This window comes from Bombus fervidus, chromosome 1 (assembly GCF_041682495.2).
Source record: "Bombus fervidus isolate BK054 chromosome 1, iyBomFerv1, whole genome shotgun sequence".
Taxonomy (NCBI): Eukaryota; Metazoa; Arthropoda; class Insecta; order Hymenoptera; family Apidae; genus Bombus; species Bombus fervidus.
The window spans coordinates 24,290,243-24,317,528 of NC_091517.1; the positions used below are offsets into that span (position 1 = coordinate 24,290,243).

Genomic DNA, 27,286 nt, shown 5'->3' on the forward strand with positions numbered 1-27,286 from the left:
CTTCATTGAACGTCGTTCCAAAGGAAATACGATTCAACCATTTTATTCGAGTTAATACGTAGCCAGCACACTTTCGATCGGTCAAAAAATTCTCTATACACTTTTATGTGTCCAAATTACCCAGAGAAATTGACAACTATAGTATTTTGTCACAGAACCGTGTACATTTAGGCAAGTACATATCGGTAGAGAAATAGGAAAGACAAGCGTGAAAATTAACACGTAATCGTAAATAATTCAGTATTTTTCTTTCTTTAAAAATTTGCATAGGTCGTATAGTAGATTTACATAAGTTATTTGCAAGTAAACAAAAAACGTATAGACAGTTGCAGCTTGGATCAGGAACGAAGCAAGCAATTGATATTACAAAACAACGTTTCTAGAAATATTTGAAATATGTGAATAGAAATCGTTGTGTTACGCAGGTGAAGAAGTTGCTTGTGCCTTTCGATTCACATTCGCGCCTTGTCGACAAAGACAAAGACGGGTTCCGAAATGTCCGGTTTGTCTTCCGCGTGGCGAATTCACGGAACGTAATCTTCCTCCAACAGCTCGTCTGCATTATCTGACAATGGCGAGTTATGCAATCGACTGACTAATTATCGGTCATTACGCGGTGCCGGTGGCGCGTTCCTGGTTGCGTCAGTAGCCCATTTGCACGGTGGCTCGCGAATAAAGGAGAAATTTCAATGAAGAACCGTGGAAAGAAGAGGTTTCGAGGTCACACGGAGAATATACAATTTTATGAACGAAACGGAGGACCTCTGAAGGATTCTCAGTAAAAGGTGACATTACAGAAATTTCATAACGTAGAAGCGGTGGTCAGCGATGAAACTCCTCTTGCTTCTGTTAGCAGGAAACTTTTCGTGTTACGAAACTTTTCTGCGGATAACCGAGGATATAAATAGAATGTATGGAAGAAATGTTGTTCGATTGGTATTATGCAATAGCTATCAAGGCCAAAGATCAAACGAATGGATTAACTTTTGTGACCGAATGTAAATTTCAACATTTACATACATACAAACACATTGCAATAAACAATGTCGTTTGAAAAAGTCTTCACACGAGTAACGTTTATCGTGTAAAAAATAGAAAGACAAATGTAGAAGAAGATAAAGCAGAAGTGGAGCTACGCAAAGTGCACAAGCCAGAAAACAGACGTTAACCTAATTAAGAAATGAAGAAGATTCTAATCTACTCGTAATGAAAATTCATAATTTATCATTTTCCCTTTCTTCGTATTTCGCACGGTAATATTGTACAAAAATATTGATCTACAAGTATAATTTATTACATTACCGATATTCCACCAAATTACTCGGCATAATTCAAGATAAGGATAAAAAAATAAGAGTTTCATGCACGCGGATCAAATTTCGTCTGTTCTTATTTCATACGGAATCACATAGATCAATCTTCTTCTTAATTTATGTCACCTTAATTACGGCCCAAAAGTCGGATAACGTAACGTAGCGAATGGTTACGTAAGAACGTCTGACATTCGTGTGTAACTTGCAATATTTCTTTGATGTTTCGTCGATTTATCTTTTTTTTTTTTTTTTTCTTTATTATCGTCAATGATATTCCAGTATGGGTACGGCCTCGTGGATCAAATTGCAGTACCTATGCACGTAATGATCCGGACACCGGAAGTCAAGCCGGTGATCTTGATAGCACCATTCTCGAGAGACGCGCGTGCGATTCACGCGAACCCATTTCACGATTGTGCCGAGTTGTCACGAATAATTGCATCGAGTTGTATCGAGCGTGGTTTATCTTCATCGTCGAAAAGGCGATTGTTTGCATATTTTGTAATTGGTATGGAAGACAGTAACATCGTTACGCAATACGTTGTATATATAAATAAAAGAAGAAAATGTTAATGCAAAGGAGAAATTTATAAAAGAAGATATATATATAAAATTAAATCTTGTTTTCATATGAAACTTGCTTTTTATCGTGAAATTTGTATTATTCTAAACATACGTTCTATACAAGAAAATTTTAATACGTTTATGGAGGGATAAATAATCACTATTTTAACAAACGAGGAATATCTTACTTCTTTCAAGATTTTAGAAACCTGACGCTATATGAGGTCACCATCTGCTCGACTGCCGTTTTATTAACATTTCTGCTTAACCACTTGATTACGTCTCGCGATAAAAAACTAGTGGAAATATTATCTACGTTCCTCTCGGGAATATAGGCCATGACCTAGCAGCAGCAATGGACGTTTTAAATTACTTTCTGTGGCATCATTTTCCTATTTCTTTATAGGTATCCGGCATTTACAAAGAAACATAATGCAGACAAAATTGTCAGACGTAAAAAGAATTTGCCAACCAGTTATAAATCCAGTTAGAAAATCGAGGAAGTCATCAGGAAACATAATTCTGTTGTCAAATTATTCTGAATAAGTGAAACGATTCATAAATAATTAATAGAAATCATTCATAAAATCTAAGAACCAACGAATCATTATAAAGTGTAATTCTATCGCGAAATTATTCTGAAAAAAATTTATTTTACTTTCCATGTTTCGGATAGTATACCGTTTCGTGCCAAAATGGTGTTATGCTTTTCTGGGTCGATCGAATTGTACCGGTAAAACACGTGATTTCGTTTTTCTTTTTCTTCGGTGCATTGATTCTTAACTTTTTCACAAAGACAACAACCGAGCTGGCGTGTAAGAGTGGCGACCGGTTATCGTACGTTTTCGTTCGTGCCCTGACCGACAATGAGTGACATTGTAATGCAGATTGCACTGCTCTGTCTACAGTGAGCGTACTCGGCCTTGAACGACTAACGTTATTCCGTGTCGCGTTCTCCCGAACGCAGTTATGCAACGTTATCAACCCTCAGCTGTTTCCAGCTCTAATCGTCTAGTCGTCTAATCGTAATCGCGCGATTTATCGTGTGAATGAGTATGGAACAATGAGCTCGTATTGCGTTATCACTGTTATGTTACCGGTGGAAGTGCTAATTGTTCTTTATCTAAATCATGTTTCTATGACGTCGTTGGAATTTTAATCAGTCGGATGAAATGGAAATTTGTTTTTAACTGATTGTCATTCAAGCTCGACTGCCTGCGAGATATTTTTATTTAATTGGTAGGAAACCATTTAATTTCAGTGTTATTTTTTCCAACCATAATTCTGTCTTATATTCCATTGTAGATACGATATTTAATAAAATTATGTATATCGTAAAATTTGATAGAACGTCTATTTATACAAAATTCTATATGGTTATCGTCAATTCTTCAGAATTCGTTCAATAAATAATTATTTGATATTTGCAGTGAACCTACTCTAATTGGAAATCCAAGTAAGATTTAACGCGAGACGTTAATAGCAATCTCATTTGTAGAAACTTCCAAGTATAAATTCGACCCAATCCAATCTGTGGTATTGGATAAATGACGTCAATTACTTTCCATTTAATATTAATGTACACTGTCGCTGTAGGGTGCAAAAATTATATCCGCTATCGTTTCTTCGTCCGTGAATCGTACGTGGCTCCGTCTCATTCTCGATTCACGAGCGTCAGTGTCGGATTATCGATCGAGCACAGTGTTGTGGTAGGTCATGAAACATATTGCACGCGTGTCGTTCGTGCGATGGCGTATAAGCTCTGCAATAAGTATGATATTTTATTTCTACTAGCGACGGTCACGTGCGTCGCTTGCGGTCATGCAAATCTCTCTGAAAACGCACTTCCATGTCCGGTTAGCGTGCAACTGACGCTCGTTTCGCGCTCAGAATGGTTATATACTCTTCGTCTAATTGCAACATTGGCGGCTCGCGATCTTATCTTTTACGCGTTGCTTCATTAGCTTCCAAGAACAACGTTGTGCCTTTTCTCATTGCACGGAGACACTCCTTGCAGGCTGTTTTTAATTGTTTATAATTTTAGGTTGAAATAAGATGGAGATTCTATTTTGAAGTTTCGAATACGTACTATTACCGGTAGACTACTGACCGTTCTATGTAAAGCGACGAACGTCTATCTTAGTCTATGTTAGATGATTGAACGGGAGGTATTGATGATGCACGCGACAAGAAATACTGTCGAGATGTAATCGAAGGTTGAAAACGATATCGCAGAAATGAATACGTATAGATCCTGTTAACAAGGCCTCCGACATTCTCAGTCTTTTTTTTTTTTTTGAGATCCGGTGAAACTCGTTGCTGTTTCTGTTGAAGCTCAGCTGGACCTCATTTAGATAAGTTTCATGTTTTCAGACCTTCGCTCGATTGAAATTTTATTTGCCGATTGAATCATTCGGTGTCACATTGTTCTTTAATTATAATATATGTTGTTTGGATTAACCGGTGCTCGGTTTGAATTAATCGTACAATATACGTTCAAATTCTAAATATAAAAGCAGAAATGTTCCTTCAGCCGAAAAAAAAAATTTCCATACGAACAGCGGGCGAGTGCTTACAATATACAAATGGGGAAGGGTGAGTTTATCAGATAGGCGAATCATAACGGAGGAATTATTGACACAAAGTCGATTCAATGGTCTCAAGTAACCGCATACAAACCGTAGCCAAAATTTCTTCGCTAGGACGCTTCCTTTCTTCAAGGTACCTCGTAAGGCTTCCATTGTCCTCGTCGTAACAGGCCATTTTGCGTTTCAGCGTTCTTCATGCCGCGCCACGGAACACCGCTTGTTACGCGATCGTACGCTGTGGTGAATAATGGTCACGTATCGCTAGTAAATTAAATTTGCCGATAAATTATGCAGATAAGGAAAAGTGCGCGTACGGAATGGAAAAACGTTCGTTTGTTCGGAGTTTAGTTTTGTGTATTTCATAAGCGCTACACTGACACTCTTAATAGCATAATAATGAGTAACCATGGATAAGTGATTTTGCGTGTTCCATTAAAAAAGAAGAGGTCAAGCTTTTGAATCACATTGGTGTCGCGTTCTATCGTAAGTAAACTTATTCAATACAAACAATGTTACACACCATGTAATTCCGTGAATTGGTTTCCGATTTGGAACGACATTCTAAACAGATAGCCAATATCTACTTACGACCATATTTTATGATACAAAATATACTTAATGTATCCTAATTGCAAATATGAATTACGAATACTCTTATAAAGACGTCCATAATGTATAGTAAAACGAAATTATTATCCATTGCCGCTACACGTGACGTCAGAAACACAAATCACAAGAGGGCCATAAAGTATCGAACCGTGAACCATTCTATTCGCGTCGACCTTCGAGTTTACACGGCCCATAAAACGGAAGTTTTATACTTTAAAGCGTTATTCCGGCGACAAAATTCTCGCTGCCTGCTGTTTATCATCGTAACCGTCATGAAACGTGTTTTTGATGGTCGAAGCATGCGATTAGATTAATTAATGGTGTCTTCGAGGCAAGATCGAGCGACGACGATCAATGGTCACTCGAAGGAAAAGCGCTTGGACGTTGGAACAGGTGTGAAGCCAGTCGCACGTGTTCTCCGTGAACACGTTGATACAGGGAAGACAGAGAAAATGAACGAAGGAGAGGAGTACCGTGCTGTTCCAGAGCAGTGATTCCGGTCAGCCGGAATAGCGGTACTCGCTCGGCCGTACATCTTCGTTCTCCAATTATTACGCTGCTTTCCGCGGCGCGCACCGTACTTACGCCTTGTCGCGAAAGCGGAAGAAACCGCGCGCAGGATGCGTTTCGATAAAATCGTTTCAGTTTTTGTTTCTCTCGGCCGTCTCGGCCGTCTCGATGTCTCTCTCTCTCTCTCTCTCTCTCTCTCTCTCTATCGTTTTCTCTTTTACTCCTCGACGGTGTTTCCCTCCGGTCTGTGTAATTTAGTGGAACTCATTGCCGGGTTTCTTTTCTTGTCGCGACAAGAAGAGAAAGAGGAGATGGAGAAATTGCTAGAGGAGACTCTTTCGCTTTAAGCTCGTACGTTTATTCCTGTACGTGAAATTCGAGATACCGATCGGTCTGGAATTTTCTCGCCTTCCAGAAGAATCTTTACCGTTGCTGGAAGTATAACGGAGAGCAGGAATTCGTTAAACTTGTGTTTCTATAGCGCAGAGTACGTGCAATTGGAAATTGGAACGAGTGAAAGGAGAATTTGGAAAACGAGACGATGCAAAATGTAACGACGCGTATTTCGATCGCGCTGCGTTTCAACGGGAGAATCTGCAGCGGCGTAATTCGCAGTGAGTTTCGTGTATTGTAACGTTTTGTTTTGAGCTTTCATCGTATAATTTTTTTTTTTTTTTTAATTGGCGAGTAACGATAAATAAATAAGTAAATGTTAGAATAATTAGGCTGAAATTAGAGATGTTAACGAAAGGTCGATTATCTCAGTCGCGAGTCAATTCGCTATGTGCAACAATTTTATACAAACTATTATTATTTCAAAACTTCAGAAATGCTTATTTTGTTCTTGATTCATAACTACGAGAAATTATAACCGTGTCCGGTTTTCTAATCACATGCTTCATTTAACTTACCATAAAAACGTTTAACGTCTGTTACGTTTTAACCACGAAATATATCTATATCCCTAGGAGAAACACGATCGTAAATGTCTCAAATTAAAACATGAAAGATGGTCGAAAGTGTTTTTATATATTAACGGTATACACGCTATTTTCTCGTGAAAATATCTATTTCGTTCTTTTAGGAATTCGATATAAGGAAAGAGACATCACTCGTTTTATAGAGAAGACGTATTAAAATAATTAATACATATATATATATATATATAACGTATGGCTCATTGCAAAAACAAAAATTCGTCTCGAAACAGTTATAAACTACCCCTATTTCTCAAGCAAAGAGCAAGAAATTTTATCCTAGTATCAGCGAATAACCTCAAACTAATTCAACGAACAATAGCCAAATCACTTTACCACTTCGATCAAATCCATCGAAACGTCGCAGCACTTGAAAACTCGCGCATCAGACGAACCACGAAACGAGACGTGTTACGTATTCGGTCAAATTCAACGCGAACAAGAGAAAAACAAAAACAAAATTACAAGAAGACGGAATAAAAGAGAAACGCGAATCTTCTGGAAGGCTGCACAACGACGCGCAGAGCGACGCTGCATCGTGCGCGTTTATGAATGCGATTCCCTAGAAGCGTACAGCGGCGCTGCAGCTGCGCCGGGTAGTTGGTTAAGGCATGTGCGCCGAGTAACGGCTAATTGGCCACCTTTCCTCTCCGAGACCGGAGAGGCCCGTCTCTCTTTCTCGTGGCCCGACTCTCGTACTCTCGTGCCAGTTTTGTTCGTTCTGTCGTGCGGTTTGTATCGAGAGAGCCGAGTTAGAGTGCCTCGACGAAAGGATTCAGTGCCACGGTCCGAGCCATGGAGTCTCGTTCACGCGCAGCTTCGAAACGAGGACGCTTCCTTTGATCCCGCGTTCGATTGTCACGTCTTTTTTCTCACCTCCATAGTCCGTGCCGACAACAGATTTCCTGCTATTTCTCGAAATCCATCACCACAGTGTCTTGTTTCGTGTTTCGTGTTTCAGTTGGACGAGACTAACGATCTCAGGTCGGATCGTTGATTTTGACAGGAGTATATCGATCTCGCCGTGAGAAGATCCTTGCTTCTGTTTTATAGACAGCATAAAAGAGGTCGACGTTCGAGGTTTGCGGTGAGTTCTTTTTCGTTCCCTTGTTTTTTAGGCTCGTTTTCTTTGATATATAGGGGTTCGTGATCGAACGAGGCAGATAACTATAGGAACGTTGGTATTGGAAGAACGAGTTAGAGGTTCTGTTTCGGTTCGATGACTTAAACCGGCAAGTGTATTCGAAGTAATGCTGTGTTCTCGAAGTGAAATGTCTTTAGAGTATTTCGTAACGCGTTACTGTTAAATTGAACTGTTTTGATTGGCGAGAAATAAACGTGAAAGAACTCGTGGCTTCGTCTTTCGGATGGTTGTTTGTCCAATCTGAGGTCATCTGAGGGCACCTCGTGGTTAGGACGTTATAAATATGTAAATGAAGTATGTGTAGTAGTAGTAAAACGCGTATGTTGAAGAGGATATAGGAATTGAATTTGAAAAGTAGATTTCAAGCGATGGTTGTAATGCAGAAAACAGTTCATAGTAACGAACGCTATTATTTAATATAAGCGAAGATACTTTTTTTGAACAAAAAACGATATTTGTATTTTTATATCACGCGAAGGATTCTCCAAATTCTTTTAGAATAGAGTCAACATGGTCTTATAGTTGTTTATTTTATTCGGCAATAATTTTTTCGACTCTTCGAACATTCAAAATAGAAATGAAATTTTAGATACTTTTTTACAAATTGTGTATTTTCATTGTAAGAATAGAGTAACGCTATTTAATTTATCGAAAGCAAGTGTACATTTTTTATTCATCAGGTTTTACGAAATGGGATTACATAATAAAGTAAGAACAATAAGAAGAGATGAAATTGAAAGTGATTCTTCGCTAATTTAGAACGATCAAAGCATCAAGGTATTATAGTAAACTACGTACGTACGTATAAACTAGATGTTGAATCAGAAGCGAATACGAGCGTAGTACAACGATTCCGGTATTCTAGCTGTTTGAGAAACGCTGATTTATTGCAATTGTTTTTCTGTCGCAATGAAACGCGGGTCGAATCGCGCGATTCCGATTTACGTCCGACTTAATCGTCATTTTTTACCTCTATACCTGCGCTATTTTATCCATTCGTTCCATTTCCATAATCCTTGGCTCTTTAATCTAAAGATAGCGTAAAGCCACAGTTTATAAAAAAAAAAAAAAAAAACAAGAAAAATAAATTAACAGTTCCGTTTAAATACAAGCAAAGTACAAATCGCGAACCATAATGTTCGTTCGTCCGAGCCAATTAACTATCGCCCTGACACAATTTTTTATAAGTAACTGATCCTAAGATATCCAATATAAACGAAACATCCTATATACATATACATATCTCTTTTAAAGAACCTACACGCTTGTAACACCATTCGCCGTAATAAACTATTAATTGGAATCATTGTTTTTCACGCGAGCCACGTTCAAGTTTTAATCCGATTCGGATTAAGCTCTTGCTTCACCGAAAGAAAGCCCGATAGCACTTTCAAATGATTTACGATCGACGAGCTTTACTTTTTCCTCTGGCGAGTGCATCGGAGCTGAACATATCAATCGGCCGTTTCCAATCACTGATTCGCAATTTCACCGTTCCGAGCACGACCCCGTATCGTGCTGCGATCGTGAAAATCATTGTCAAGCTTCTTCTTCGGCGTGCGAAACGGTCCCTCGAGTATAAGAATAAATCCGCAAGAAATTGCGATGCTAGAGACACCCACTATACTCGCCCCTTCGTTGATTAGACGTTCGACGGGAGAAATTCAGCCTTAATTGCCCACGGAACGAGAATCGGACTACGCGTTAACGACGAGGTTAACGAGGAGTCAGCGGGCGTAGTTTTAAGAGTAACGAGGTCCCGGCAAGCAACCGGCTTAATCGAGTGGATAATTTCGGGTTGCAAGCGATTTCCCTCGAAAAAGAATTCCAAATTATTGCGGATACATCCCACATATTGTATTAGGGTGAACAAGCTAGGGTGATATTCAAGATAATACAGCAAGGTGTTAAAATTGGTCAATTGGTCAGGCGTTGAAATTTATGCGTTGGAGCACGCGAACGAACAAATTAACAGAAATTTAGGACGACGAGAGCGCGATGTGCATTTTAACGCTTTTTATTACGTATGGAGGGCATGTTGGAAGTAGTATCATTGGTCTGATGTTAGGATATATCCGGTGTATATTTTCATTAAGACACGAGATATCTCCTCTACGGATTTATACTAGCAATCAGAAACAATAATAAATAATATCCTTGTTATTTTTCTATTCTATGAATCGAGATTTTGTTTACTGTAAACTGATACGAAAAGGCATATGCGCAAGTGACTTCTTTTCTTATTAAGGTTTTTAATTTGTCACGATTTTTTCCTCTTTGTCTTTGAGATCGAAGCGCTTGTTGTTTATATCGAAACTTTAGAAAAATAATTGTTATACGTAGAAACAGAAGAATCGGTATATAGTAACGAGTCGATCTGACATTGAAGTTACGTATGTACGTCGTAGTAAATCAGTTCGATAATAATAGCGTCTGTTATTATGTAAATCCTAATGTAAACAGAGAGTTTTTATATTTTGAAAAGAAAAAGGTTCCGGTTCTGCGATCACAATTCTCTTCCGTCCTTAGAAAGAATACGATAACAAAGTGTAGCCACTCATTTTATTTACATCCTATACACAGGGTGACACAAGTAAAGTTCTTTTTTCTTTTTTTTTTATTTGGTAGACTATTTACGATCAATTGTCATAGAGAATTATAAGTAAAATTATTTTGGCGTCGTACTGTAACTTGGATTATAAGAGTTTATAGTACGTTTGATTCTAGTTGAATCTAATGCCTCAATCCAAAGGGTATTGTCTTTTTAATCTGCGGCAAGTAAAGTGTCACGACATTTGTTTATCTAAAAGATTAATAAAGACATTCACTTCACTTTTTATATGGAATGGTGACTGAGATTTGGTTTCTTGTTTTTTAAAGTCTCAGTGTACGTATACATACGCGTATCTTCAAATCTTTTTTGGGAAATTTTGTCAGTGTTTGAAGCAGACGATGACACCTACCGTAATCATAAATAGTGTCAACGAGCGACTAAATTATGAACAATTGTAGGTCTTCGTTCTATGTGCTTCATTATACGTTGCACGATGGTGTTGGGTTGTTCACTCATCGCTATGAATACCGAGCTCATAGACCAAGAGATGTTATTACCACATTCGTCGTAATTAGACGTATCCACCTTCCCTCGGCACGCACAAAAACGTATTTCCCGTTATAGCAATACTTGCAACAATAATTCGTAGCCCCGAAGATCGTTTGAAGAGTTAAGAATCGTACGATCCCCGATGAAAGTGAAATTCAGCCGAATGCTATTATTGTATGTTTGGTAATTGTAAATTTAATTCGAAAGGGGAAACGAAAGTTTGTTGTATGAATTGAAATGTTTGACAGATCTGTATTGGAAGTGTAAATATGAAATGTAAATTGAATTCGAAAGGAAAACGAAAGTTTGTCGTATGCATTTAAAAAAATCGACATGTAACTAACAAGTGATATAACTTCAACGATTCAGAAAACAACGGTATAATCAATTAAATTATAGAGTTAGAAATTTCTAAATTATTTCTTATATTAAACACGATACGTTATTTCTATTGTTTTAACTTTTAGCCTGTGGAAAATGTGTCACTGTCATAAAAGTCGAATAATTTATTTATATATATTAATTATGTTTGTCTATCAGGAATGTGATAATAAAGTTTATAAAAAAAAAATGAAATTGTTTATACACTTTGATAGAATAACAAGCAAGTCTGGATAATAATAAAGATATCTGAAATATCTCGAAAATAGATCAAATTTCTATTGTTTTCAAGATAGGAAATTTTCATATTTGCTAATAAGTCTGTAATTATAACGAAGTAAAGTATACGATAACACGGAGATTGCCATTTAAGGTAAGAATATATAGGTACATTCAATGTGTAAGAATTACATGTAGGAAAACTATATCTTTGATTCTAAAACGCGCATCGTTTGTCAGATATCATTTGTCATATTATCGCTCTACCTAGCGATTGAACTAATTAAATTGCATTACGATGATTCTTCTCTTTAATGTCGTTATAGCTGACGCCTACAGGCGCTTTATCATTGACTTTGTCATTGTGATTTATGTCTAGAAAATAAGAGATCAAGATAAGTTATCCGATACAATGATCCTAAATTGACAGATTAACGTTACATAGACATTCTAAAATATTTTTCTTTTTGCTGTGACTTTTCCAAGGAAATATAGTTATCCGAGTAAATATATTCTGTCTGCCGTCTTAAAAGTGCGTGTAAGTACGATAACTGCAATTCACGACTCGTTATAAATATATTTACCTCGTTAACAAGTCACGCAAAGCAGAGTAGGCATTACAAGTATCGTAAATATGCGCGTATATGTTTTTCATATGGGATTGGAAAACTTATGACGTTCCCACGAGGGGAAAAAATTCTGATAAGAAAAGAACATCATGTAATTTATTACTTCAACACCGTTAAATTCTTACCATAATTTTATTTTCTAACCGTTCCATAACGTGATTTTGTAAAATACGATCGTCACGATTCTCTAAACTGCTTCCCAAAGCGTTTGTTTTCACACTGTAATGCTAAAAAGTTGAATTAGGGTCTCAGTTTATTGCCCGGTATGCTAATAGGTTTCAAATGTAGATGACAAATTTGCATTACTATACATTAATGAGAATAGCACAACATAAAAATGTTTAATTTGCAAACAACACGAGAGCATCTTATGAATAGACTGCGGATGTTAATGAATAGATATAACTAAAGAAATTGAATCCAAATAAACATTTTTATTTCACTTATGAAATATTATCACGAGTACTTTATTTTTCTTTTCAATATCCTATATATTTTTTCATATTAGGCGCAGTCTGTAAATTTGTATACTTCTAAGTTTTCGATAAATGCGTAAGTAGGTACTCATCAAAGTCTACTTATCAAATATTGTAATTACTATCGCTTTCGTTTGTACATGTTATTTCGTTATTCGGAAAGTACATAACGTTTTCAAGATTGGAAAATAATTATTTATTATAAACTTGTGCGAAGTAACGGAATTTTAAATTTTGATAAATGCTACTTATTAATCATTGTATGTATAGAGTAATTAAGAAAAGAAATTTAAGATTAGTCAATAGATAAGATGTTTCTCAGTGTATCAAATCAAATCAAAACATTAAACACAATGTATCAATAATCATCGGTCTCATTATAAATAGCCAAAAGTTATCACAAAAGGAATAGCGTATAAATTGTTTATAAAAATATACCACCTTGAAATGTTTCTTAAATTTCGTTTACGAATCTTTCGAACAATCCAATATTATCATTTATGTTAGTTGGAAAAAATTTCATCTTGTCTTTTATGAGTACGAATACTAAAATTTCACCACATTGCTACTTATTCGGACGAACGAGGAAAGAATTTGCAAAGTAACAGATTCTCAGCATGCGTCTTTGAACAGAATCGTATTTCATAAAAAATTCATTAAAAGAAAAAGTTGCGGACGTCGAGTTAATCGTAGCATGAAAAGCATTTTAATTTTAAACAGGGAGCATTCGATGCAAATCCCCTCACTCTGCAATCTCGAATAATCTGTTTCAGGTCCCCGCGAGTCGGAGGGCCCCTCTCTCAGTCGTTAGCGATGATTCCGCCAACGATGCACGGCCATGAATTCAATCAACCTCTGTCGAGGGTGGTTATGGTCCGTAAAACGGATCAAAGGACCTTCAGCAAGGGTAGACGGGGCGGAGAACCTCTCCTGGAAACGGTTACCAGGGAAACCGTCGAGCTTTTCAACGGCGGTCGTGCTGAAAGGAAATACACGTCCGAGACTAGAGACATCGTTACGCCAAAGTCGAACAGGTATGCGTCATTTTTTCTTAATTATATTGACTGAAAGGGAAAACCGGGAGAAACCAGACTTCCTGGAACGTGAATGAAGCGATATGTTCGATGCGTGTATGCGAAGAAATTTCGTTTCGGTAATGTGCTTCCTTCTAGGTAACGTATTTGCAACAGCGTTGTTGATACAACGAGAACCGGTTCACGACTCTTAGAAATGCCGCGTTGAACGTATCGCTTGTTTCTGGGTAAAACTGCAGAAATGCAAAAGTAGTTTATGTATTTATTCTTTTTTATAGATGTACGTTTCCTTTTTTTAACAGTTTTTTTTTAACAAATTTAGAGCCGTGTTTCCTAACAATTTTGGCTCCCGACTCTCTTTTACAACAGTTAAATAATCTCCTCATAAATATTTCTTTTTTTTAATGGAATATGATAATTCATTTTGGCCTACTACGACAAAGTAAACATATTAAAATATCTAAGCGCTACAAATATTTTGAAAACTAATCGCGAGCGTCACGAACCATATGTTGGGAATTCGGAGTTTAGAATACATTCGCAATATATATTTACTTTGTTCGAAACGAGTAGAGAATCATTTTTACAAGTGAATTTTCGTTAGTCGATAAATTTCGTTATTAGCGTGTGTAGTTTGATATGAGATAAATATGGAATGAAATAATTGTAAAGTTCAATGAAATTAAGTTTTTAATGCATTTATAAGAAGATACTTGAACGTAATAACTGTAACTTAAAGATATATATCTTACTAATACATACGAGTATTCGAACATCTATACCTCTTTAGTGTACGAATTTCATTCACGTATTTATGCTCGTTAATGAGAAAATAACTTGTATAAATCATAGTAAATTTAGTACAATTTATACAATTTTATGACCGTCAGCTCATTCAATAAATTGTTCTGTGTAGTGTAATTATAAACTATTAGTGAAAAAGTGCATTATTTGTAATAAAGTTTGCCCTTACGGTCTTCGAACACACATAAATATCTGATTTGAGACAAATCAGAACTTATCAGTTTTTTTTCTTAGTTATGGTACAGATTCCGTTTCCTTATACGTGTAAATATACATACATACATAGGTACTTACACGTGTACATATTAGAACAAGATGTCCCGAGAGAAAAATCTTAAAATACGTAATATTATATCACTGGGATTCGGATACGGGATAGACATTCGTTTACTTAGGATGTCTGTTGATTTTGCACCATGTCTGCTACGGGAGAAACACGAGTAAATATTTGTATAGTATGCATTTCAATTTTCCCACACGAATTTCGTTATACCTTTTTTAAGAACAACTTTTATTTATTTCTTTTCTCGAGAACTGCTAATAAAGTCCATCTTATTAGAACGTATCATCTTTTTATGTCCAGTATAGTGTTTGTTCTTAGATTCGAAAGGAATAAGAAGGAAACAAGTTTTTAAGCGTCGAAAATAACTTTTTTGTTTTAAAATAATCGATGGTTAAATCAGACGTTTAATGTAGTTGACCTTTGTTGACGTAATCGTATAATTTCACGAACGTATGATTATCGAGCAGATTTGGTTCTATAATTTCACTTCCTCGATTTAATTCATTTTCCAATTAATCATTCACTCGATCTAAACTTCGAAAGCCATTCGCGCGAGCAATTAATCTCTCAAAAGAGTCGGAATAGTCGACGTTTCACCGTTGAATTCCAGCTGTTAGGTGTCATGGATCTCGCGTGAATAAGTAATTTTGCTGGAAACATGACCCCAACGTTAATTGATTCGCGGTTGGATGCATTTTCCGCGTTGATTTCACTCGGGACATCTTGAACGATGTATAGTAAATCTAAGTAAAAGTCAAAGGATGTCCGGCTTGTGTATATCGTAAATCGTTACCCCTCCTTGTAGTATGCCCTCGCTCAGCGTTAACGGAACGAAAAAGAAGGTGGTCGGCTTTGTCGACCAGTTGTCGCCCGAAAGGTATTCACCTATGGTGTGCAGACTTGTAGCCATGCCAAACGCCGATTCTAACGAAGCCGAGCAGCGCGTAAACGAGAGTACTCGACGATTCGATGGCGTAAGGGAAGAAAAAGATGAGAGAAAGAGAGAAGGAGAATCCACCGTTTGTACCTTTCAGGGCTTCGTTAGGTTCGGTGAATGGCCTTAGTGTTTAATAGTAATGACGTAGTCGACGAATACGAAGCCGAGAGAAAGCCCATTTAGTGCACGAAATTGAAAGAATTATCGTCAACCGTCGCTGGTACTTTATCGAGTGTAAAAATTATAAATAAAAAAAAAATCCTCGAATAAAACATTTACTCGAAGAAAATTAAATGCAACAACATCGATCACGAAGAATTACCGCACGCGTAGAAGAAGCTAAACCTACCAGGTGAACGTAAAATAGAAAGGCAATTGAAACCGATAGCATCACGGTGCAATCGCACGAAGCTCAACACTCGCGCAACTCAATTCCCATTCTTTCGTCTGCGATACTTAAAACACCAAAAAATTCCTACGATTCCATCGAACGAGATATCTTTAAAAGTAACCGGTGAAAGTTTTCGACGATTCTTAAACGAGATCATCTCGAGCGCTGCAGCAGAGAATCAAAAGCAAGATTCTCGTGCGTGCAAAAGTCGGGCTGTCCAACTTTCCAAATTTACGTTCGCGAAGAACAATGCCCTTTCCATCCGTGCGTTCACCGTTTCCCCTGAAAGTTCGCGCTCGAACGTTCGCGAGGGTTAATAAATCGTTGTCGACGCGCGAGAAGCAGCGGGACGCGAGAAAGGACGGGGGAACGTTTCTTCTGGTGGCGAGTGGCGACCGTGGCCGTGGTCGAGGAGACTCGTAGGAAGAAGGAAGTAAAAGCGTGCACGCGCGGACGACGGCGTATGGAAGCGCGCGCGCTCGCGTGAACCTGAAACGGTCGCGGTGCGCGCGTAATTCTTGCCGTGGCATCTCGCGTGTTCCACGACGTTCTTGGTGTCCCACGCCGCTTTCTCTCGGCTTCTTCGTCGTTACTTCACCGCCTGAATGCTGATACTGTAAATACGCTGAGCTGTTGCGTGACAAAAGGAGCAACGATGGCTACGACGGTCACGTTGAAAATGTCGTGCCTCTCTACGATCCCCATTTTCAATGGAGGAGTCATTCACTGTCGCGACGTATTTGGACGCTTCGCCGGGTTTAATTGAGTTTAGCGCATCGAGCTTGTAATGCCTGCGTGGCGGTGATGTTGATTGCGATTGAATATCGAAGAATAGAATCGTATTTTGAGATGGGAAACAACTGGCAGAAATATTTCATTATTTATCGCAAGGAATTTTTATGAATATATTATGTACATTGTGCGGAACTTTTTGAAATTTCAGGCGATGTCTAAGATTCTGATAAATTATTACAAGTATTCTGGCATAATTTTTAAAGGTTATCTATGAAGTCTTTATTAACGCTATACCGATGTATTTGCAATTATTAAACGTAACAATTATTTTCCCAACCGAATAGCCATTCGCATTTAGATCCACCGACGAGCAATAAAAGAGAATTAGAAGCTTCGCAGACACGATAGATACTCGTCAAAAGTTTTTCATGAACATATATCTTATATACATCTTAACGTATGAATCACTTCTTTAGTACATTAAAGACGGATCTTCAATTTTACAGTGTCTATTTTTTAAAGAACGTTAAATTATATTTCTTTGTATAATATTAAAGATTGCTTGGAAATTTTCTCAGAATCGAAATATGAGAACCACTAAAGTCGTTTAAAATCTTTCATTTAATTCCTCGGTATAATACTAAACCCACCAAGAATTTCATGATTCTTCATACGAGACTCGTCTCGCGTAAATCCATCGCGGCGACGAACGATTGGCGAACAAAGCCAGTTCCATGTCAGATACAATTACCAGGGATAATCCTTGGTCGGTTGCTTTTGTTGGGTCGTTTATCTCGCTCTAGAGTATTCTAGACGATGCTATTCGTTAAAATGACGCGGTATGAGGCGCCGACCATAAATTTCACGCGCATTTGCAAACGACGCGTCGGGAAAGCAATTGTAGAATAAATTGTTAGCAGATACTTGTGACAGATTCACACGTAACGTTATATTTTCGTGATAATAGACGCATAAATGGACAAAGAGACTCGTTAACGATGCTATATCCTGCCGGTGTCACAGTATTCAGACCACAGTGGAACATACACTAGAAATAGATTAGAGGCACTCGTACAATTTCACGAAGCACGTTTAAACGATCTTCTTGTTCGACCGCTTCGGCTCGCGTTTTGCATGTGCCGCAACGATTTTTCCTTTCTGACGACGCACAGAGGGAGATCGCCGGCAGTTTCGCGCACGCTTTTCTCGACCTTTCAGCTTTTGGCCACGCGAGACACAAAAGGCTTCTGTTCGCAGATCCGTCGACGGAACTCGGATGGATCGTCGAGTTCCGGCCGAAATTGTACGGCGCCGGCTTTAACGCTGCTTACACTTGTTTAATTTCGTTTGATTCAGCGTCTCGATGAACGAGAAACGAGGCTGAAGAGAAGCGGACGCTAATTTAACACGTTCCCCGCCGTTAGCTCTTTTTGCTTGTATCCTTTAAGGAGCTGTTGAAGTTGAGAATTCCGCTGGCATCTTTAAGGGAATGTTTTAACAAAGTAAATAAAGAATGTTTTGGCATTTAAGAGAATGTTTTAGGAGAGTAAATTAACGAATTGTTTAAATCGTCCGATTATAGTAATGGCACCTGGGTATTTCGATCCTGTTGCTTCAATTAATTTAGATATGTCCTGTATCGATATATTCGTAATCCATATATTTCTTAAGAACCATTCCTTTCGAAGCTACAACTTTAATAAATTCGGAGAACGATTTGTTTTTAAGAAGAAATTTAACGGGCCTGGCACGCGGAATTGAAGATTTGACAAACAGCTGGTAAAATTCCGATAAACGCAGCGAAATTGAGAGTTTATCGGACATGTGTTAAATCCACGTGAATCTGTGATTCGTTCGACGATGGAATTCCAACGAACTATCAAAAGACGTGTCGCGCATATGTTGCAGGCAGTGTGAACGCTTTAAGAAAAACAGACAAGGATATTCAGCACGTAGCGAAACTTGTGACGAATAATTGGAAAGGCAAAAGCGGATTAAACAGAGAAATAGCAGGACACCGAAGACTAAACATTCGTTGCGGGAATCGAATAATTTCAAACGATTAAGCGACTTAGCGAACTTTCCATTTAAGCCTTTGGGAAAGATGGTATTTTGAGAAAATATTTGCCTACGAATCTGCAGAATTGCTTGCCATGCTTTTCGCTTTAAGTGTTTGTCGAGTCGGGTGATATAAAAATAACAAAAACGTATGATTCATGGATTAATAGCTGGAACCCAGTTTCTTTCTCTTGTACATTCATCTTTCAACTTCAGTCCACTCGTTTCCAAGAAAACGATCTTACTACCACACTCCAGCGAAGAATTTTCGAAACTGCATCGTACGACTATCTTCAATCGCAGATATATTATAAATAAAATTTCTAATCTAAAGAGGTTAATATAAACGTAGCATAATCTATAGTTAAGATTTAGAATCAGAAGTTGACGTGATAAATAAAATTGATTCGTGAATTCTGCAACTCCGTATATATTCTATCTTTTTCTATATTAGCCATGGTCGCTTTTTAAATTATTGTCTTCGTGTTTACCATACAACACGTATACATACTCGATTATCGGAATTCTCGTGAAATTCAAACAATCAACTTTTCACTCCGATTAGCTTGTACCCCGAAAAGAATGGTTCTTTAAATATATCCAATCAAAGCCCCTTTCAATGCACAGCTGACTTGTACGCTGCTACGAATACAAACGGTTCAATCACACTGCTTTTTGATCGAATCCATCGAGATTCGAGATACGTCGAAGCTAAATCGCCGACAGCTTGAAACGCCGGCGACGCGACGCAACGTAGACCCGTTGTTTTCGAGGAAACCTTTCATATAGAAGTTGCTTGTCTAAATCTGTGCACCGCTAGCCGCGAGTGTCACTGCCTCAAATCTGAAAGGCTCGCTGTACTTCTGCATCGAGCGTGTAATCGATTTACTGATTTTCAGGTCGAGGACGGATTCGGTGAGATCGAAATCTCCTTTGACAGCGTCGCCAGCGTCTCCAGGGCCACTGTCGAATTCCTTGCACGGCAGTTTCCACGGTAGTTTAGGAAGCGACGGCATGTCTTGCAGCAGTGCCAGGTCATCGTCGGCCTCCCCCGACTCTGCAAGATATTCGTCGACACCGGTAAATATATTTTTCTATGATCGATCGTACTGCGATTGGAATTCTGCTTCAAAAGAATTTTCTGTTACATAAGAAGAATAGAAAGTTACACGATTTTGAAATACGAGGGTGGAATTCCATTCGAAGTGGAACTGCTTGTGAAATAAAATTTTAGTTAGTGTCGAATTAAACGAATTCCTGTCTGTTCGCTCTACCTATCCGACTGTATCTCTGTTATACGCAGAAAATAAATTTAAACAAATTTAATTTTCTATGATAAATCATTTAGATTCAGATAAATGAATTTCTACCGTATAGAAACTTAAATGCGAAGTAAAAGTTGGACATTTATTTGAAAGTACATTAAATTCTTCTTGCAAGTGTCTCAAATGGAAAAGTTCCCATATGTCTGAGATACTTTATCTATGTATTGGTAGAAGAGTTACAGTGAGAATGTCACGTAGTAGATACAGGAAATCGTGAAATTAACAAATTACCGGTTGTCTCCTCACGTCGTTTCAATTTCGTGAGACATTCGAACTTTAGATATGGTAGTCTTTATAAAATTTACTATACGAATACAACAGAATAATAGTTCAGACTGTTACAATAGAGTGTGTCGAGTGCCGATTTTAGGAAGATTTATACACTAAGGTTTTGGGCTTTATGGAGGGGTTGTCACCAGGCGCCTGTCAGAAGGCGCCTATCTTGTTACTCTCTTCTGGATTTGGGACACTATCTGGTTATTGTCTGGTTATTGGCTGTGACCTGCAGGATGTTTGAGAGACCTGGTTATCCTATTATTGTTTTACGAGCCTGTGACCAAAACATAAAATCAATCCTCGGGCAACATTACAATATCTTTTCATCCTTTCGAGATGTTTTTCAAGCTCACACGGTATCGATCTAGAATTATCTTTTCTTTTGTAATACATAATTCTCTACACTTATATAGGTATATAAATCCAGACGTTAACTTTTAAATTAGTACATTTACATCCAGTCCGCTAATTACATTCCTTAAACCCTAATTACTGCAACATATATCGCTTATGCAATCCACAAACTATCGATATATAAATCATCCCTTGTCAAAAACAAAACGAACGGCGATTTCATTTTCATTATTCATCGTCAACGTGGACGAAACGCGTGAAAATCGAAACGAAAAGGAACAGACGAACACGCACGAGTTACCGTAATCGGTTACCGTTTGAAGGGTTAAACGGCGAAGTAAATCATCGTCACGCGTTCACGCGATCACGTGAATCCTACCTCCGTGTGTAGACGAGCGAGCGACATCGGGGTACGTTGGCATCTGTCGATGACTCAGGATCGTTCCCTTTTCGAGAGACACGTCTAGTGAACGGCTATGCATAACGCCTCGGGAAATCGTTACTCTCGCAATGATGACTAATCGTCTTCGAGAGTCGAGTTCGCGTGCTGTGTTGATTTTTCTCGGCTCGCTCTTACACTTTGCGTCCATCCGCGCTGTTCTTCTATTTGTTCTATTTAATCTTCTATTTATTCCTTCTACGCGAGGACACTGCGCTCTCGTTTACTATGACTCGCGCGCAGATCGAAGAGAAACGAGTATAAATAGGAAATTGGCAGGGGGCTGAGTTCTCTCGAGACTCGTCAACTACTTGATCTCGAACGAGGTTTCTCATTTCCGCATGGAATAATCGCGTTGGACAAGGAGGGTTGAAAATAAAATAATCTAATTCGAGTAGATTTGAGTTTGGAGCTGTTTGAACTTTTGCGTCATATCGGCAGATATAACATAAGAATTAACAACCATCAAAACCCACTAATTACTCAATTACTTGTCACGACGGATCAGATCCGCGGGCTAAAAAGACATTACCCTCTAGATTTAAACATTACATTCAGCTAGAATCAAACATACGACAATCGCTTATTATTCGTGTTATAATACCACGCCAGAATAATTTACTTATAATTCTCAACGACAATTGATTATAAACTACTTCCAAATAAAAAAAAAAAAAAAAAATATCGGCAGATGCATCGCGCAATTATAGAGGAGCGTGGTATTTGTTGAAGAATTAATTCGCGGCGAGTCTACATAAATTTGTACAGTTTCAATTGCTAACATTTTAAACGATAATACTTTATGATACAGTTGTTAATTTTCTTGCGTCCATGTTACGTATACGTTTCTACGTTTTATCAAAATATTATATTTTACCGCATGTTTGTAGCGAATCAAAATATTCGCAAAGTATTCAAGACCTACAAACTTGTTCTACGTCTTTGCTATTACTCCCATTCTTCATAATTGGATAGTAGAGAACCTGTGATATGAATTTGCCTTATTTTTCATTCATTTTTCCCACAAAATCAGTGTTTTATTCGCGCTATCGCTATAACGAAGAATCTAATCCGAATCAAAATCTAGGACGATCTTCAACGTTTCGTTGCACTTCTATTTACACCATGTCTGTCTTGTCAGCATCCGTGGCCGCATTAATCAAATGACCAACGAAGCGTCGCGTGACATTTGCGCGGAAATTAAAAATACGCAACGACCGGTCGATAGTGCCTGTTGGACAAAAATATATCTGAAGTTGGCTTTTCTTCCGGCTATCGACCGATAAAATTAATTACTATGCTGCTGTTAATCATATAAATCTTTCCGTTTAATCGTTTCAACTTGAAAAATTACATAGATCCGTAGATCGATTACCGCGTCTTCTTACACTTGTTAGATGCGGAGGAGTCGAAGCAAATCCGAAGAGAAACGCGCGACCGGAAACCCCAACGTTAGAGGAGGACGTGCCGATTTCACGATAGCTTGCTTCCTGACTGTCGTGTGCTGGAAATGATCGCGTTACGATAGCACGATGGGAAATCATTTCTGCCAGTCAGTCTACTCCCCATTGGATATTCCGCATCTAGGTTATTAGGGACGTCACCGTCTTTATTGCTGGCTGCATTCGTGCGATCGCGTGATTTCGCTTTGACCGTAACATGCACGCGTGTACATATACAGGGTGTGACAAAAGGTTGATTCGTCGTGTTATTTATGAGATAGATTTATCTCAATTTAGATAAAGTGCAGCTTGATTAATAGAAACTCCGGGTTAAGCCGTTAACGAGATTAAGCGAATGTTGCATCAGTGTAATGTTTCATTTGTAATTCTTTTCAGTTAATTTAGATTATTTGATACGTCGTTTAATGTGTTGTGATTATGGAAAGAAATTCCAGGTATGTGCTTCGTATAATTATTTTTCGTCATTACTTCGTCTTTTTATCTGGACTTTAGAACTTTGACAAGTTCCACGAGAACGAAGTATTTCATTATAGAACTTTGACAAATTATCTCTTTGTTTTTAATCATTAACATTTTGGCTCTTGCGATCATAATTAGTACTTTTGTAATTTTGTTCGAGTTTCGCTATTAACTGCTCGCCATTAGGGAACGATACTGATGGATTGATACTTTCAGTACTAATATAACCGATGTGGAAAGGTTTTCTTTCCTTTAGACCCTGTATATGCACGTACAGGGAAAACGGCTATAATAAAACTGCGATCGTATTGCTATTCTCTAATTGCAATAGCTGTTTCAGCAAATTAAAGCGTAGGAGCGTTTGCTTTGAGACGATGAGAGGACGCGATGTTTTACTAGAAGGAATATTAAATTTGTTTCGGTTATATAAATAATTTTCGTGAGGTCAATAAACTCAGAATTAATTGGAGTAAATACCAAACTGGAATAAACCTTTTACACAACGATTTGATATTACCGATCAAATTAGTTATATAATTCAAATATCTTATTGTTTTTAATTCCGTACCAAAGCATCGTGAACCCGATGATAGAGGAAACTTTTCTCTAGCTCTTGAAATCGAAGAAAATATTTGATATTCCGTGACTGAACGTAATCTTGATTTTATTTGCTGTGCATTTTATTTTTAAAAGATTTCATATTGTTGTCCTATTTATATCGCACAAACTTTGTCTATCACGCGGTATTCTGTCTGTGTGTTGTAGATATCAAAGACTGACACACGTAAACCATCTGTGCGCAGATTGGGGCCTCCTAAGGAATTTATCAACGTTTGCATCGAGACGCACAATTTGTATCGCGCTAGGCATGGAGTACCACCTCTTCGTCTCAACAAACAGGTTATTTCCTCTTCTTGTTTACCGATAAATAAACTCGGCTGGCATATGTATATATATATATAGCTGAATAAATTAAATGTTGCATCAGCCGAACCTACGATATTTAAAAATATTCTCTGTCGTATTAAAACCGTAGCATAGAATTATATGAATTTATATTTAATTATTTCCTTGAAGATTCATTGTTTAAAAAGAATATTAATACACCCCTTTTCGTTTCAATATCAAGTACAGTATGACGATACTATGTAGAATATTTTAACAATTTTTTGTCTTTATAAACTTGAAATTTTATAAAAAATTGTAGCATAGAACCGTTCAACTCTATATTTCCTCTGTTTGTTTGCAGTTATGTAAAACAAGTCAGGACTGGGCCAATATCCTGGCGGCTAGGGGTAGGTTAGAACACAGGGCAAACATAGATTACGGTGAAAATTTGTACTGTATGTGGAGTTCCAACCCGAAGACTATCGTAGGTGGCGAGGAGCCGGTAAACGAATGGTAACTATATAAAATTTACATTCAATGAACTCGATGTAATTGATGGTAAGAATCGTGATAGCGATGTGGAGTTGGCTTTTCTAATTTTATTTTACATTACATTTTATTCACAGGTATGCCGAAGAGGCGCAACATCAGTATGGAAAGGAGCCCACCACCCTAAAAACTGGCCACTTCACCCAAGTCGTGTGGAAGGACAGCACCGAGTTGGGCGTTGGAATGGCCAGGAATCGAAACGGCGAGGTTTACGTCGTTTGTAATTACAATCCAGCGGGAAATTTCTTGGGCAGCTTCACAGAGAACGTTCTACCTCCAGGAAGTCCGAGTCCTACTAAAAAAATCACCTTTTTAGATCCTAAATCACATTACACGTTAGACGAACAAGCGTGGCAACAAGAGGCTCTAGTCGTTCATAACGAATACAGAAGGAGACATCGTGTTCCAGACATGAGGTTAAGCGTAGAATTAATCGCTGCTGCTAAGGTAACACTTTTCACTTTATTCTGTTGGATTGATCGTAATTGTTGAACTCTGATTTTGATATAATCGTTCGTAAACATAAGTTGCTTATAAGCTTCGAACTGTTTTACGAACGTTAATATCAAATAAGAACAAAAACTTTTAAATAGTTAAGTTTATAAATGATAAAGGGAAGATTTTTAATTTTTCCATTAATCGCTGTTCCGATAATCAAGATTCTATCATAATGTAATATTTTAGCAACGTTAAATATATTGTAGCTATATTTTTAACTATTAAATTTGATATCTCTTTAGAAAAAGATTCATTTTTAAAACGTTCTATTGCAAAAATAATATTTTCCCTTTGTAGTACTTTATCAACGGATCAGCAGTTCGTTCGTGATACTTTTAATTTACGTAATTGTGATTTGTCTGGAACTCCATGCGGTCATGACTTAGCTAGTTTGCAATTGATCGTGCACGGATGGACTCAAGAGTAACGCTCGATTACGAATTTTTTCCTCTATCTTCAGGCGTGGGCGAACACGTTGCTGAACACGAACAAGCTGATTCCCCAGTCGACTTCTCCGTACGGGGAGAATATCTACTCTATGCAGTGTTCCGATCCGAAGTTGATCGTACCAGCACGAGAAGTTGTTTCCAAATGGTATTCCGAGAGGAAAGATCACAAGTATGGAACGGAACCAAAGGTCTTGAACACATGTACGTAGCACAACGTACAAAAGCTAATTTATCGATTATCTTCACCAATAATATTGCTAGGAGTAATTTATTAAAAATATCGATCAACGAAGGCTGTCCAGTTTTTAAATTGTATTAATATATGTTATCTTGCTGTTTAATCGTTAACGTTGTAAGACATTGTTTGCTAAAGTAAGCGTATCGTATTTTATAAATTAGTAATTTGTAATATTTTTATATCTAACAACGAAACTGATATATGCTAATTTCTTGCGAGATAATAAATTCTTTACAAAATTTAAGAAATTATACTTTTTGATGGTACATCCTCTGTTAACGTTTCAATGACAACGATCGATTCTTTTTAACGTAAATTGCTGTATTTTCTATCGATTTTTAAAAATTTATAATAATAAATCGAGATATTAAATGTACAAGTTAATAATTATCTATTTCTTTTTGTTTAGGTCATTTCACACAGATTGTTTGGAAAAAGACTGTCGAAATGGGTATAGCGATGGCTAAAAGGGACGGAACCTGTGTGATAGTGGCGTGTTACCATCCGAGAGGTAATATTGTTGGTCAGTTCACGGAAAACGTGTTGAAGCCTGTGAAGAGCCACTAGTTAGTTCGTTAGATGGATCTGCCCACACTTGTCGATACTGTATTTAAGCGATGTATTTATAAAATCATGAATAGCGACAATACACATAATATATGTATATATAACGACACAGATGTGCATACACGTAGAATAAAAAGAAAACATTCCACGTACTACACGAAATCGAAACATCTCGTCTGTTTTATTAATCGTCGGTAACATAACGTGGCGTTATGATATTGAATCCTAAGCGACGATGACCACAAGATGTGTATGTACGCGTTTAATCTTTGAAGATCGGCTTCCGTTTTGAAAAAGCAGACTGTGACATCGATATCACTTTTTTTAAAAAGAATATTTCATTCTCGCTGTTATATAGGGGAAGAAGATATTGATTTGACATAATGATAGTTTCTAGATTTTTTTTTTTTTTTTTTTGACATAAGTACTTTTAGTACTTTCGTTGCTATTTTGATAAGTAAAGGAATAGAAATTATTTTTTGTTGAACAGTCGGTTGTCAAGGAACCGAAAAGTAACACGATAGTGATACGTAATTTCTTACGGATAAATAGTATTAATAAAAAAGAAATTGTCAGAGACTGATCGTTCCTTCGCTGTTTACCTCAGAAACATCACGAAGCGAGACATACCTGTAATTTTTCTGACAATACAACTACGGATAGAGCGTAGTGTCGAATCGAAAGTATCTTCGTTATTTAAAAAACACGTAACCATTATGTAACACTTTCTTTTCACTTCGAACAAACAAAACAAATTATTCAAGAACTATTAACTCAAACATTTACATCGATTAATATAAAATAGTTAGATTACAAATTACTGAACATGTTTCAAAGAGCACATTCCTAAGAGCAAGAAAATGAAACAGACATTTGTAATACAAGTTTTCACTCGATCTACGTTACTCTAAGCGACGAAATGAATGGAATTGTACGTTCACGAAATAAAATGCGACGTATCAGAAGGAAACGATGTTACTGCTTTATAATAATTTATTTATAATAAATTTACATGCACGCGTCGCG

General features: G+C 37.4%; 1 protein-coding gene across 10 annotated transcripts in view; it reads left to right on the plus strand.

Moving 5' to 3' along the window:
• LOC139998420 (uncharacterized) overlaps positions 1-27,230 on the plus strand; it is a 64,517-nt gene extending 37,287 nt beyond the window's left edge. For 4 of the 10 annotated variants that reach the window (XM_072022984.1, XM_072022941.1, XM_072022932.1 and 1 more), the window contains 8 exons: positions 13,287-13,547; positions 15,440-15,511; positions 19,655-19,835; positions 23,837-23,971; positions 24,321-24,472; positions 24,586-24,955; positions 25,467-25,656; positions 26,103-27,230. In XM_072022984.1, the coding sequence (XP_071879085.1) occupies positions 13,327-13,547; positions 15,440-15,511; positions 19,655-19,835; positions 23,837-23,971; positions 24,321-24,472; positions 24,586-24,955; positions 25,467-25,656; positions 26,103-26,260 (1,479 nt within the window). In that variant the 5' untranslated portion in view covers positions 13,287-13,326 and the 3' untranslated portion in view covers positions 26,261-27,230. Of the gene's footprint in view, positions 1-647; positions 779-7,209; positions 7,445-7,522; positions 7,649-13,286; positions 13,548-15,439; positions 15,512-19,654; positions 19,836-23,836; positions 23,972-24,320; positions 24,473-24,585; positions 24,956-25,466; positions 25,657-26,102 lie in introns of those variants that run through there. The other 6 variants (XM_072022959.1, XM_072022976.1, XM_072022967.1 and 3 more) reach the window with 5 other exon arrangements.
• Positions 27,231-27,286: the final 56 nt, after the last annotated feature.